A 14,503-nucleotide genomic window follows, 5' to 3' on the forward strand; every position below is an offset into this window, starting at 1 on the left:
ATGATGATGGTGATGATGATGATGATGGTGATGATGATGATGATGATGATGGTGATGATGATGATGGTGATGATGATGATGATGGTGATGATGATGATGATGATGGTGGTGGTGGTGATGATGGTGGTGGTGGTGATGGTGATGATGATGATGGTGATGATGGTGGTGGTGATGATGGTGATGGTGATGATGATGATGATGGTGATGATGATGATGATGATGGTGGTGGTGGTGATGATGGTGATGGTGATGATGATGATGGTGATGATGGTGGTGGTGGTGATGATGGTGATGATGGTGATGATGATGATGATGATGGTGTTGATGGTGATTTATGGTGATTTGGTGATGATGATGATGATGATGATGATGATGTTTGTTCCTCCAGGAAGAGGAGATGCCAGAGGTGGAGATAGACATCGATGACCTGTTGGAAGTCAACAGTGAAGACGAGAGAGCCGTCAAACTACAGGTACCCATAATCCTTCACTTTACGGCATAAAAACTCCATAATGCTTCATAATACTGCATAGGAACTGCATAATGCTTCATAATACTGCATAGGAACTGCATAATGCTTCATAATACTGCATAGGAACTCCATAATCCTTCACATTACGGCATAAAAACTTCATAATGCTTCATAATACTGCATAGGAACTGCATAATGCTTCATAATACTGCATAGGAACTGCATAATGCTTCATACTACTGCATAGGAACTCCATAGTGCTTCATAATACTGCATAGGAACTGCATAATGCTTCATAATACTGCATAGGAACTCCATAATGCTTCATAATACTGCATAGGAACTCCATAATGCTTCATAATACTGCATAGGAACTGCATAATGCTTCATACTACTGCATAGGAACTCCATAATGCTTCATAATACCGCATAGGAACTCCATAATGCTTCATAATACTGCATAGAAACTGCATAATGCTTCATAATACTGCATAGGAACTCCATAATACTGCATAGGAACTGCATAATGCTTCATAATACTGCATAGGACTTCATCATGTTTAATAATACCTCCCAAGAACTGTGTAATAGATGTTTAAGTGTTAAAGTGTGTGACTCTTAATCTCGACTGACGTGTGGTTTAGTGACCTGTTCTCTCACACACACACACACACACACACACACACACACACACACACACACACACACACACACACAGTAGTGAACACTCCCTGTTCTTGCTAGTGAGATCATTCTTTCATATGTCCTCAACCCTGTAACATTCTCTGTCGTATGTCCTCACCCCTGTAACATTCTCTGTCGTATGTCCTCACCCCTGTAACATTCTCTGTCGTATGTCCTCACCCCTGTAACATTCTCTGTCGTATGTCCTCACCCCTGTAACATTCTCTGTCGTATGTCCTCACCCCTGTAACATTCTCTGTCGTATGTCCTCACCCCTGTAACATTCTCTGTCGTATGTCCTCACCCCTGTAACATTCTCTGTCGTATGTCCTCACCCCTGTAACATTCTCTGTCGTATGTCCTCACCCCTGTAACATTCTCTGTCGTATGTCCTCACCCCTGTAACATTCTCTGTCGTATGTCCTCACCCCTGTAACATTCTCTGTCGTATGTCCTCACCCCTGTAACATTCTCTGTCGTATGTCCTCACCCCTGTAACATTCTCTGTCGTATGTCCTCACCCCTGTAACATTCTCTGTGGAATGATTTCCACTAATAAATGCCAGGGCAGATTTCTCCTTCTGTACGAGCTACTTACCCCCATGCCAGGTCGCAGTTGAAAATGAGAACTTGTTCTCAACTAGCCTACCTGGTTAAATAAAGGACTTGTTCTCAACTAGCCTACCTGGTTAAATAAAGGACTTGTTCTCAACTAGCCTACCTGGTTAAATAAAGTTGAAATAAAACATGTAATTAACATGTGGCTTGGATTGAATGATTCAAACACTCAAATATTTTAATGTATTTAAAGTTTCCATTTATACTTGGGTCTATCGGTGCCTTGATCAAACAGTACTGCGTATCTGGTCACTCGATTCATTTTTTAATAACCTTTCTTGATATGGAACGTTAAAACACATATTGTCCTTCTCTCGCTCAACAGGAATCTTTAATGGACTGCTATAAACCCACGGAGGTGAGTAATGATGTATCTACACGTAACATTTACACTCTCACACTGCGTTAGTGAATCTCTCAGTTGAGTTGTTTTTTTGTATGTGGTGTGTGATAAGGGTTTGGGTGAGGATGGGGGGAGAGCTGAGGGTTTGGGTGAGGATGGGGGGAGAGCTGAGGGTTTGGATGGGATGGGATGGGGGAGAGCTGAGGGTTTGGGTGAGGATGGGGGGAGAGCTGAGGGTTTGGGTGAGGATGGGGGGAGAGCTGAGGGTTTGGGTGGGATGGGATGGGGGGAGAGCTGAGGGTTTGGGTGAGGATGGGGGGGAGAGCTGAGGGTTTGGGTGAGGATGGGGGAGAGCTGAGGGTTTGGGTGGGATGGGATGGGGGAGAGCTGAGGGTTTGGGTGGGATGGGGGGAGAGCTGAGGGTTTGGGTGGGATGGGATGGGATGGGGGGGAGAGCTGAGGGTTTGGGTGAGGATGGGGGGGAGAGCTGAGGGTTTGGGTGGGGTGGGATGGGATGGGGGGAGCTGAGGGTTTGGGTGGGATGGGGGGAGAGCTGAGGGTTTGGGTGGGATGGGATGGGGGCGAGCTGAGGGTTTGGGTGGGATGGGGGGAGCTGAGGGTTTGGATGGGATGGGGGGAGAGCTGAGGGTTTGGGTGGGATGGGGGGGAGAGCTGAGGGTTTGGGTGGGATGGGATGGGATGGGGGCGAGCTGAGGGTTTGGATGGGATGGGGGGCGAGCTGAGGGTTTGGGTGGGATGGGATGGGATGGGGGCGAGCTGAGGGTTTGGGTGGGGTGGGATGGGGGCGAGCTGAGGGTTTGCGTGGGATGGGGGAGAGCTGAGGGTTTGGGTGGGATGGGGGGCGAGCTGAGGGTTTGGGTGGGATGGGATGGGATGGGGGCGAGCTGAGGGTTTGGGTGGGGTGGGATGGGGGCGAGCTGAGGGTTTGGGTGGGATGGGGGGAGAGCTGAGGGTTTGGGTGGGATGGGGGGAGAGCTGAGGGTTTGGGTGGGATGGGGGGAGAGCTGAGGGTTTGGGTGGGATGGGGGGAGAGCTGAGGGTTTGGGTGGGATGGGATGGGGGAGCTGAGGGTTTGGGTGAGGATGGGGGAGAGCTGAGGGTTTGGGTGGGATGGGGGGAGAGCTGAGGGTTTGGGTGAGGATGGGGAGAGCTGAGGGTTTGGGTGGGATGGGGGGAGCTGAGGGTTTGGGTGGGATGGGGGAGAGCTGAGGGTTTGGATGGGATGGGGCGAGCTGAGGGTTTGGGTGGGATGGGGGGGAGCTGAGTGTTTGGGTGGGATGGGGGCGAGCTGAGGGTTTGGGTGGGATGGGGGGGAGCTGAGGGTTTGGGTGAGGATGGGGGAGAGCTGAGGGTTTGGGTGGGATGGGGGAGAGCTGAGGGTTTGGGTGGGGATGGGGACACAACCCCATTCTGCCTGTACACTCTAAAAGAGACACCATCTGTCAGCAGGGAGTGAGTGAGTGAGTGAGTGAGTGAGTGAGTGAGTGAGTGAGTGAGTGAGTGAGTGAGTGAGTGAGTGAGTGAGTGAGTGAGTGAGTGAGTGAGTGAGTGAGTGAGTGAGTGAGTGAGTGAGTGAGTGAGTGAGTGAGTGAGTGCATGTGGTTTGAGCCCGACGGCATTAGGTCAGTTTGAAACAGTAGCGAGGTCGTTGGTAATGCATGATGGGTAATGCATGATGGGTGTCCAGCCAAGCTGACAGGGGCTGGTAATGCATGATGGGTGTCCAGCCAAGCTGACAGCGGTTGGTAATGCATGATGGGTGTCCAGCCAAGCTGACAGGGGCTGGTAATGCATGATGGGTGTCCAGCCAAGCTGACAGGGGCTGGTAATGCATCACACACAATCACAGCAGTAATCCCTAGAGCGGGGTTTCCCAAACTCGGTCCCGGGGCCCCTTCTGGGTGCACCTTTTTAGTTGTTTTTCTTCCCCCCCAGCATAGCTGATTGAACTAATCAACTCATTATTAAAAAGCTGTTGTAGCGCTAGGGGGAAAAAAAAACCAAACGGTGTACCCAGAAGGGGCCCCGGGACCGAGTTTGGGAAGCCCTCCTCTAGGGATTACTACTGTGAGAAACACTGGGTACATCACGTGACCGGCGTGGTCTTCGCTCCTATTAAAACGCATCTATAGATCTTTGTATTTGTACTTGGTGAATTCCGCCATTGGTTGGTCGTGTTTGTTTGGCATAAGTCCTTGATGATGTCGTGCATCTTATTCCATTGCATTGTGTGAATTTGTCTGACGTGAAGTTGTGTTCCAGCAGTTTTAATGTTAATATCAGCATTTTGGGGGGGAGGCAGGTAGCCTAGTAGTTAGAGGAGGCAGGTAGCCTAGTGGTTAGAGGAGGCAGGTAGCCTAGTGGTTAGAGGAGGCAGGTAGCCTAGTGGTTAGAGGGGGAGGCAGGTAGCCTAGTGGTTAGAGGAGGCAGGTAGCCTAGTGGTTAGAGGAGGCAGGTAGCCTAGTGGTTAGAGGGGGGAGGCAGGTAGCCTAGTGGTTAGAGGGGGAGGCAGGTAGCCTAGTGGTTAGAGGGGGAGGCAGGTAGCCTAGTGGTTAGAGGAGGCAGGTAGCCTAGTGGTTAGAGGAGGCAGGTAGCCTAGTGGTTAGAGGGGGAGGCAGGTAGCCTAGTGGTTAGAGGAGGCAGGTAGCCTAGTGGTTAGAGGGGGGGCAGGTAGCCTAGTGGTTAGAGGGGGAGGCAGGTAGCCTAGTAGTTAGAGGGGGAGGCAGGTAGCCTAGTGCTTAGAGGGGGAGGCAGGTAGCCTAGTGGTTAGAGGGGGAGGCAGGTAGCCTAGTGGTTAGAGGGGGAGGCAGGTAGCCTAGTGGTTAGAGGAGGCAGGTAGCCTAGTGGTTAGAGGGGGAGGCAGGTAGCCTAGTGGTTAGAGGGGGGAGGCAGGTAGCCTAGTGGTTAGAGGAGGCAGGTAGCCTAGTGGTTAGAGGAGGAGGCAGGTAGCCTAGTGGTTAGAGGAGGCAGGTAGCCTAGTGGTTAGAGGGGAGGCAGGTAGCCTAGTGGTTAGAGGGGGAGGCAGGTAGCCTAGTGGTTAGAGGAGGGGGGCAGGTAGCCTAGTGGTTAGAGGGGGAGGCAGGTAGCCTAGTGGTTAGAGGGGAGGCAGGTAGCCTAGTGGTTAGAGGGGGAGGCAGGTAGCCTAGTGGTTAGAGGAGGCAGGTAGCCTAGTGGTTAGAGGAGGCAGGTAGCCTAGTGGTTAGAGGAGGCAGGTAGCCTAGTGGTTAGAGGAGGCAGGTAGCCTAGTGGTTAGAGGAGGCAGGTAGCCTAGTGGTTAGAGGAGGCAGGTAGCCTAGTGGTTAGAGGAGGCAGGTAGCCTAGTGGTTAGAGGGGGGAGGCAGGTAGCCTAGTGGTTAGAGGGGGGAGGCAGGTTGCCTAGTGGTTAGAGGGGGAGGCAGGTAGCCTAGTGGTTAGAGGAGGCAGGTAGCCTAGTGGTTAGAGGGGGAAGCAGGTAGCCTAGTGGTTAGAGGGGGAGGCAGGTAGCCTAGTGGTTAGAGGGGGAGGCAGGTAGCCTAGTGGTTAGAGGGGGGAGGCAGGTAGCCTAGTGGTTAGAGGGAGGAGGCAGGTAGCCTAGTGGTTAGAGGGGGAGGCAGGTAGCCTAGTGGTTAGAGGGGAGGCAGGTAGCCTAGTGGTTAGAGGAGGGAGGCAGGTAGCCTAGTGGTTAGAGGGGGGAGGCAGGTAGCCTAGTGGTTAGAGGGGGGAGGCAGGTAGCCTAGTGGTTAGAGGGGGAGGCAGGTAGCCTAGTGGTTAGAGGGGAGGCAGGTAGCCTAGTGGTTAGAGGGGGGAGGCAGGTAGCCTAGTGGTTAGAGGGGGGAGGCAGGTAGCCTAGTGGTTAGAGGGAGATTATAGAGAGATGTATAACAGGGACTTCACCTGTTATAGAGATGTACAGCAGGGACTTCACCTGTTATAGAGAGATGTACAGCAGGGACTTCACCTGTTATAGAGAGATGTACAGCAGGGACTTCACCTGTTATAGAGAGATGTATAGCAGGGACTTCACCTGTTATAGAGAGATGTATAGCAGGGACTTCACCTGTTATAAAGAGATGTATAGCAGGGACTTCACCTGTTATAGAGAGATGTATAGCAGGGACTTCACCTGTTATAGAGAGATGTACTTCAGGGACTTCACCTGTTATAGAGAGATGTATAGCAGGGACTTCACCTGTTATAGAGAGATGTATAGCAGGGACTTCACCTGTTATAGAGAGATGTATAGCAGGGACTTCACCTGTTATAGAGAGATGTATAGCAGGGACTTCACCTGTTATAGAGAGATGACTTCACCTGTTATAGAGAGATGTATAGCAGGGACTTCACCTGTTATAGAGAGATGACTTCACCTGTTATAGAGAGATGTACTTCAGGGACTTCACCTGTTATAGAGAGATGTATAGCAGGGACTTCACCTGTTATAGAGAGATGTATAGCAGGGACTTCACCTGTTATAGAGAGATGTATAGCAGGTACTTCACCTGTTATAGAGAGATGTATAGCAGGGACTTCACCTGTTATAGAGAGATGTACAGCAGGGACTTCACCTGTTATAGAGAGATGACTTCACCTGTTATAGAGAGATGTATAGCAGGGACTTCACCTGTTATAGAGAGATGACTTCACCTGTTATAGAGAGATGTATAGCAGGTACTTCACCTGTTATAGAGAGATGTATAGCAGGGACTTCACCTGTTATAGAGAGATGTATAGCAGGGACTTCACCTGTTATAGAGAGATGACTTCACCTGTTATAGAGAGATGTATAGCAGGGACTTCACCTGTTATAGAGAGATGACTTCACCTGTTATAGAGAGATGTATAGCAGGGACTTCACCTGTTATAGAGAGATGACTTCACCTGTTATAGAGAGATGTATAGCAGGGACTTCACCTGTTATAGAGAGATGTATAGCAGGGACTTCACCTGTTATAGAGAGATGTATAGCAGGGACTTCACCTGTTATAGAGAGATGTATAGCAGGGACTTCACCTGTTATAGAGAGATGTATAACAGGGACTTCACCTGTTATAGAGAGATGTATAGCAGGGACTTCACCTGTTATATAGAGATGTATAGCAGGGACTTCACCTGTTATAGAGAGATGACTTCACCTGTTATATAGAGATGTATAGCAGGGACTTCACCTGTTATAGAGAGATGTACTTCAGGGACTTCACCTGTTATAGAGAGATGTATAACAGGGACTTCACCTGTTATAGAGAGATGTATAGCAGGGACTTCACCTGTTATAGAGAGATGTATAACAGGGACTTCACCTGTTATAGAGAGATGTATAGCAGGGACTTCACCTGTTATATAGAGATGTATAGCAGGGACTTCACCTGTTATAGAGAGATGACTTCACCTGTTATAGAGAGATGTATAGCAGGGACTTCACCTGTTATAGAGAGATGTATAGCAGGGACTTCACCTGTTATAGAGAGATGTACTACAGACTGTAGAGTTATTAGCAGAGTAACACAGTGTACAGGGTTCAGATAGACAGTGACTCTGTCCTGGTGAACCGATTTAGACCTGAGGCTTTCAGAGTACAACATCATCATCCTCATTGGAGGATTCAATGACTGACCTAATTAATCTCTGTCTCTCTCTCTCTCTCTCTCTCTCTCTCTCTCTCTCTCTCTCTGTCTCTCTCTCCATCTCTCTGTCTGTCTCTCTCTCTGTGTCTGTCTCTCTCTCTCTCTCTCTCTCTGTCTCTCTCTGTCTCTGTCTCTCTCTCTGTCTCTCTCTCTCTCTCTCTCTCTCTGTCTCTCTCTCTGTCTCTGTCTCTGTCTCTCTCTGTCTCTCTCTCTCTATCTCTCTCTCTCTGTCTCTCTCTCTATCTCTCTCTCTCTATCTCTCTCTATCTCTTTTCCTCTGCAGGTCTTTGTTGGGGAGTTGTTAGGGAGGATTAGAGGAATGAGGAAACTCTGTGCTCCCACCAAGAAGGGTTTATAATGGATGTGAACCAACCGCAAGTCAACCACATCGAATCTCTCCTGCAACTCATCTACAACTCAACCAGAATTCACCGATTCCTGATAACATGGACCGTCCAATAGCTCAGTGACACACCCCTTTATCCCTTAAAGGAAAACTCCGCCCTGTAACAAAAATATTTTGGTATGTGTTTCATTAGTCCCATTGTTGATCCAGTCCCAAAATGTTTTACATGTTAGCAATCAAGTTTTCAAGATGTATAACTTTTTTTTTTTTTATTTTTTTTAAAATACAGAAATACTGTATTTCTGTATTTTTGCCATAGCACTATATAGCTGATTAAAATAACCCACTCATCCTCAAGCTTTGATGATTTAAATCAGCTGTGTAATTCTAAAAACCTGAAGGTGGACCCAGGAACGAGTTCGGGAAAAAAAAAACCTTCTCTACTACACAACTGAACACCACACAACATAACTGAACACTGAATAGGATAACAATACTCAGCATTACACAAGCCATGATACAACATCACAACCAAATACACAACACAACACACTACATTACACTACACAACACAACACATCACATCAGGGGCGGACTGGCCATCTGGCATTTCGGGTAAATGCCACATGGGCTGGTCCATTTTTAGCCCAGTGGGCCTGTCGAATTTTTTTTGTATTTTTTATTTTTGGCAAAATGAGCATTATCTGGCTAATAATGGGGGAGCCTCAAGGAACAAAATGGGCTGCTGTGTTAAACATTTCTGTGCCGATTTCTGGTCCCAGTCCGCCCCTGCAGCACATGACAACCACAATACAACACAACTCAACACTTAATATACACTTCCCCTCTCTCTCTCCACCCATCCCTCACTGTTACCCCAGCAGCCATTAACTAACTACAGACTTTTAATATGTCCAGAGGGGTTTTAAAATGTTTTTTTGGGGGGAAATATACTGAACAAAAATATCAACACAACATGTAAAGAGTTGGTTTCATGTTTCATGAGCTGTTCTATACGAGTGGCGCAACGGTCTAAGGCACTGAGGCGTCACTACAGCCCCGGGTTCAATCCCAGGCTGTGTCACAGCCGACCGTGACCGGGAGACCCATGAGGCGGCGCACAATTGGCCCAGCGGTCGTCCGGGTTAGGGGAGGGGCCTGCAAGCTGACTTCGGTCATCAGTTGGACGGTGTTTCCTCCGACACATTGGTGCGGCTGGCTTCCGGGTTAAGCGTGTGTGTCAAGAAGCAGTGCGGTTTGGCAGGGTTGTATTTTCGGAGGACGCATGGCTTTCGACCTTCGCCTCTCCCAAGTCCGTAGGGGAGTTGCAGCGATGGGACAAGACTGTAACTACCAATTGGGGAGAAAAAAATATATAAACACAAAGATAGAAAAAAACGTTACATATTTTATTCTAAAATGTTGTTCACAGATTAGTTTACATCCCTGTTTGTGAGCATTTCTCGTTTCCAAGATAATCCATCCACGTGACAGGTGTGGCATATCAAGAAGCTGATTAAACAGCATGATCATTACACAGGTGCACCTTGTGCCGGGGGACAATAAAAGGCCACTCTAAAATGTGCAGTTTTGTCGCACAACACAATGCCACAGATTTCTCAAGTTTTGAAGGAGCGTGCAATTGGTCGTGCTGACTGCAGGAATGTCCGCCAGAGCTGTTGCCAGATAATTGCTGCATTTCTCTACCATAAGCCGCCTTCAATGCAGTTTTAGAGAATTTGGCAGTACGTCCAACCGGCCTCACAAACGCAGACCACGTGTAACCACGCCAGCCCAGGACCTCCACATCCAGCGGGATCGTCTGAGACCAGCCACCCAGACAGCTGATGAAACTGTGGGTTTTTACAACCGAAGAATTTCTGCACAAACTGTCAGAAACTGTCTCAGGGAAGCTCATCTGTGGCCTCGTCGTCCTCACCAGGGTCTCGACCTGACTGCAGTTTGATGTCGTAACCGACTTCAGGGGGCAAATGTTCACCTTCGATGGCCACTGACACGCTGGAGAAGTGTGCTCTTCACGGATGAATCCCCAGTTTCAACTGTACCGGACAGATGTCAGACAGCGTGTATGGCGTCGTGTGGGCGAGCAGTTTGCTGATGTCAACGCTGTGAACAGAGTGACCCCATCGTGGCGGTGGCGTTATGGTATGGGACAGGCATAAGCTACGGACAACGAACACAATTTCAAATTTTATCGATGACAAATTTGAATCCACAGAGATACCGTGACGAGATCCTGAGGCCCCGTTGTCGTGCCATTCATCCACCACCATCACCTCATGTTTCAGCATGATAACGAACGGCCCCGTGTCGCAGGGATCGGTACACAATTCTATGCAAAGGTGATGTGTCACGCTGCATGAGGAAAATGGTGGTCAGACCAGATACTGACTGGATCCTTTCTGTTTAAAGGTATCTATGACCAACAGCAGCATATCTGTATTCTAAAATTAGGGCCTAATTTATTTTATTTAAATTGACTGAAATCTTTTAATTTGTTGTGTTTATATTTTCGTTCAGTATATTTACAGTATTTTTGTTCAGTATATTTACAGTATTTTTGTTCAGTATATTTACAGTATTTTTGTTCAGTATATTTACAGTATTTTTGTTCAGTATATTTACAGTATTTTAGTTCAGTATATTTACAGTATTTTTGTTCAGTATATTTGCAGTATTTTAGTTCAGTATATTTACAGTATTTTAGTTCAGTATATTTACAGTATTTTAGTTCAGTATATTTACAATATTACTTAGCTACATACCCAATTGTTTTAATTAGGATTTATTGGCAGTTTAGGGAGCTGGATTTATTGATGGAATTTAGGGAGCTGGATTTATTGACGTAATTTAGGGAGCTGGATTTATTGACGTAGCTTAGGGAGCTGGATTTATTGACGTAGCTTAGGGAGCTGGATTTATTGACGTAGCTTAGGGAGCTGGATTTATTGACGTAGCTTAGGGAGCTGGATAAAACGCATTGCTTTATAGTTTTAAAATTTTTTATTTAACCTTTATTTAACTAGGCAAGTCACGTAACCAATAGGATGTTTTTTTTTATGAAACCAATATGTTTCCTTGATGTGACAATATGATGTTTCTTTGCAATGCTGTAACATTATAACATCGTCTTGTGGTTCTCGTCAGGTCGTCTACATGGGGGAAACTCTCTGGGGTGTATTCACTAGGAATCAAACGGAAGCGAACCAAACGGGAGAGGACTTGTTGTCACGTGTTCGTCTGAAGGATGAGACCGAGGTGCAGCGTGGTAGTTGAACACTTTCTCTTTATTAAAATGAACACCCGTCAAAACAACGAAATACAAAAAAAACTAAAAAAATTGTAAAGTTCTGCAGGCTTACAAAGCAGCTATACAAAAACAAGATCCCACAAAAACCCCCAGTGGGAAAAGGCTGCCTAAATATGATCCCCAATCAGAGACAACAAAAGACAGCTCTGCCTCTGATTGGGAGCCATATCATGCCAACATAGAAATAAATAAAAAAACATAGATATACATAATCTAGAATACCCACCCAAATCACACCCTGACCTAACCAGATAGAGAAATAAAAAGGCTCTCTACGGTCGGGGCGCGACACTTACCTGAATTCGTCCAATAGAAACTCTCGTTTTCGTTGCAAAACATTTTCCATTGTCAAAACGTTTCACAACAATGGACGACTAATGAATACACCACTGGTCTTCAGTCTGAATCCCCCCTATCTTATCCCCTGCAACATCTACAGATATACAGGGACTGGATCGGTATAAGCAATATGGCAGTAGTTTCTCCACGTCCATAGGAAGGCTATTGAAGCCATCACCATGTTGCTGAGACATACCTATCGAAGTCTCTTCAGATCTGCAGAAACAGAAGGAGTAGGGAGTTTAGGAGGTTTCCAGAACACACTAGATTTCTAAAGAGTAAAAAGCCATTCACCCTCTGCTCTAGGACTGTCCTCACTGAAGCTAGGCCTGATGGGTAATGTAGTTATTCCTGTTGAATGGACTACAAAACCTGTATGATTGACGGTCTTGAGCTGGTCACGTCACACAACGTCCGTTGTTTTCTCCGCATGCCATTTCCTGTTGACGGTTAACTGTAATGACGTGTTGCTAGTCAATGATGTCACTTCCTGTTGACAGTTAGTGACGTAAACAAGCTAACGTCGCTGATTTACAGTATGTGGCAAAGCACGAGCACAACACTGTCAGAACTCTGAAATGACATTTTAAATGCCAGGTTCAGTCACCTCGGTACAGGGGTCATAGGTCATGACACAGCAGAACGTTAGGAGAGACCCCTTCTTCCATGAGACGTTGAACTTTAGTCACTGTTACATTCTATTATTATTAATATTAGGAATAAGTTGTTATTTATATATATATATATATTTTTTAATGTGAAATAACCTCAGCTTTCTATAGTGGAGGATTTTTAATGTTATTTAGTGTAGATATATCCTCTTGTTCTGTAATACCAACTAGACTCAGAACCCCTCAGTCCGTTCCGATACAATCACTAGGCCGTAGTAGGGAGGGGCCACGGTCCATTTCAGTTTAGATGATCCCTGAACGGTCTGACTTGAAATGGAACTGGTCCCCGACCCTGCTCTGTGCTACAACTACAGCTGCCAAAGACAAAATAACTTACTCTAGTGAAGATTAAAGCAGGACAGCGTTAGTGAACTTCCTCTAGTGAAGACTAAAGCAGGACAGCGTTAGTGAACTTCCTCTAGTGAAGACTAAAGCAGGACAGCGTTAGTGAACTTCCTCTAGTGAAGACTAAAGCAGGACAGCGTTAGTGAACTTCCTCTAGTGAAGACTAAAGCAGGACAGCGTTAGTGAACTTCCTCTAGTGAAGACTAAAGCAGGACAGCGTTAGTGAACTTCCTCTAGGTAAGAGCTGGTATTGCATGCTAACAGAGAGATTGTTTATAATTACAGTAGTTGTATCATCAAGTTATTATAAAGAAGAACAAATACATTTCTCATCGTTGCTGATCTTACTCTATGACTCTGTAAACCAGGAGTTCCCAAACGGATTGGCCCGCGACCTCGCCATGTAAAAACAAGGGATGTGATCAACGGCCCGTGACCTCACCATGTAAAAACAAGGGATGTAATCAACGGCCAGCGACAGTCTATTACAAATCCGTCTGACAGTATTTAAATCTGAAGGAGGTGTGGTTTGAAGGGACTGAACTGCATCAGAAAGGTATTGGGAAGTTCAGAAGATCCCCAGGCTATTATTTTCCCCAGTCTGATTTTAGTTCCCCAGGCTATTATTTCCCCATTCTGATTTTAGTTCCCTCAGTCTGATTTTAGTTCCCCCAGTCTGATTTTAGTTCCCCCAGTCTGATTTTAGTTCCCCCAGTCTGATTTTAGTTCCCCCAGTCTGATTTTAGTTCCCCCAGTCTGATTTTAGTTCCCCCAGTCTGATTTTAGTTCTGCCAGTCTGATTTTAGTTCCCCTAGTCTGATTTTAGTTCCCCCAGTCTGATTTTAGTTCCCCCAGTCTGATTTTAGTTCCTCCAGTCTGATTTTAGTTCCCCTAGTCTGATTTTAGTTCCCCTAGTCTGATTTTAGTTCCCTCAGTCTGATTTTAGTTCCCCCAGTCTGATTTTAGTTCCCCTAGTCTGATTTGAGTTCTGCCAGTCTGATTTTAGTTCCCCCAGTCTGATTTTAGTTCCCCCAGTCTGATTTTAGTTCCCCCAGTCTGATTTTAGTTCCCTCAGTCTGATTTTAGTTCCCTCAGTCTGATTTTAGTTCCCCCAGTCTGATTTTAGTTCCCTCAGTCTGATTTTAGTTCCCCCAGTCTGATTTTAGTTCCCCCAGTCTGATTTTAGTTCCCCCAGTCTGATTTTAGTTCCCCCAGTCTGATTTTAGTTCCCTCAGTCTGATTTTAGTTCCCCCAGTCTGATTTTAGTTCCCCCAGTCTGATTTTAGTTCCCTCAGTCTGATTTTAGTTCCCCCAGTCTGATTTTAGTTCCCTCAGTCTGATTTTAGTTCCGCCAGTCTGATTTTAGTTCCCCTAGTCTGATTTTAGTTCCCCCAGTCTGATTTTAGTTCCCCTAGTCTGATTTTAGTTCCCTCAGTCTGATTTTAGTTCCCCCAGTCTGATTTTAGTTCCCCCAGTCTGATTTTAGTTCCCCCAGTCTGATTTTAGTTCCCTGGTTTTGATTTAGTGCCTGGTTTTATCCACTCTGTTGTAATCAGTCCTGCACAGCCTGTGGGAATTATAGAAGGAAACAGAACAGACACATCTGTGTTCCTATCTTTCAGTGATTGGGTCGTAATATCATTTAGCTTCTACCGGAGGTTACTGATGTAACCCTGGTTCTATGAACCAAGTGCACATTTTTATTGTTTTTATTACCATAGTTTCGCGACCCC

The 14,503-nt window shown here is 46.4% G+C and overlaps 1 protein-coding gene across 1 annotated transcript in view; it reads left to right on the forward strand.

The window, feature by feature from the left end:
• ppp1r14c (protein phosphatase 1, regulatory (inhibitor) subunit 14C) overlaps positions 1-9,157 on the forward strand; it is a 64,063-nt gene extending 54,906 nt beyond the window's left edge. Inside the window, exons 2-4 of the mRNA XM_014206254.2 lie at positions 389-472; positions 2,100-2,132; positions 8,022-9,157. Coding sequence (XP_014061729.2) covers positions 389-472; positions 2,100-2,132; positions 8,022-8,096 — 192 coding nt within the window. The 3' untranslated portion in view covers positions 8,097-9,157. The remainder of the gene's footprint in view (positions 1-388; positions 473-2,099; positions 2,133-8,021) is intronic.
• Positions 9,158-14,503: the final 5,346 nt, after the last annotated feature.

The sequence above is a fragment of the Salmo salar genome, chromosome ssa06, assembly GCF_905237065.1.
Source record: "Salmo salar chromosome ssa06, Ssal_v3.1, whole genome shotgun sequence".
Lineage (NCBI taxonomy): Eukaryota > Metazoa > Chordata > Actinopteri > Salmoniformes > Salmonidae > Salmo > Salmo salar.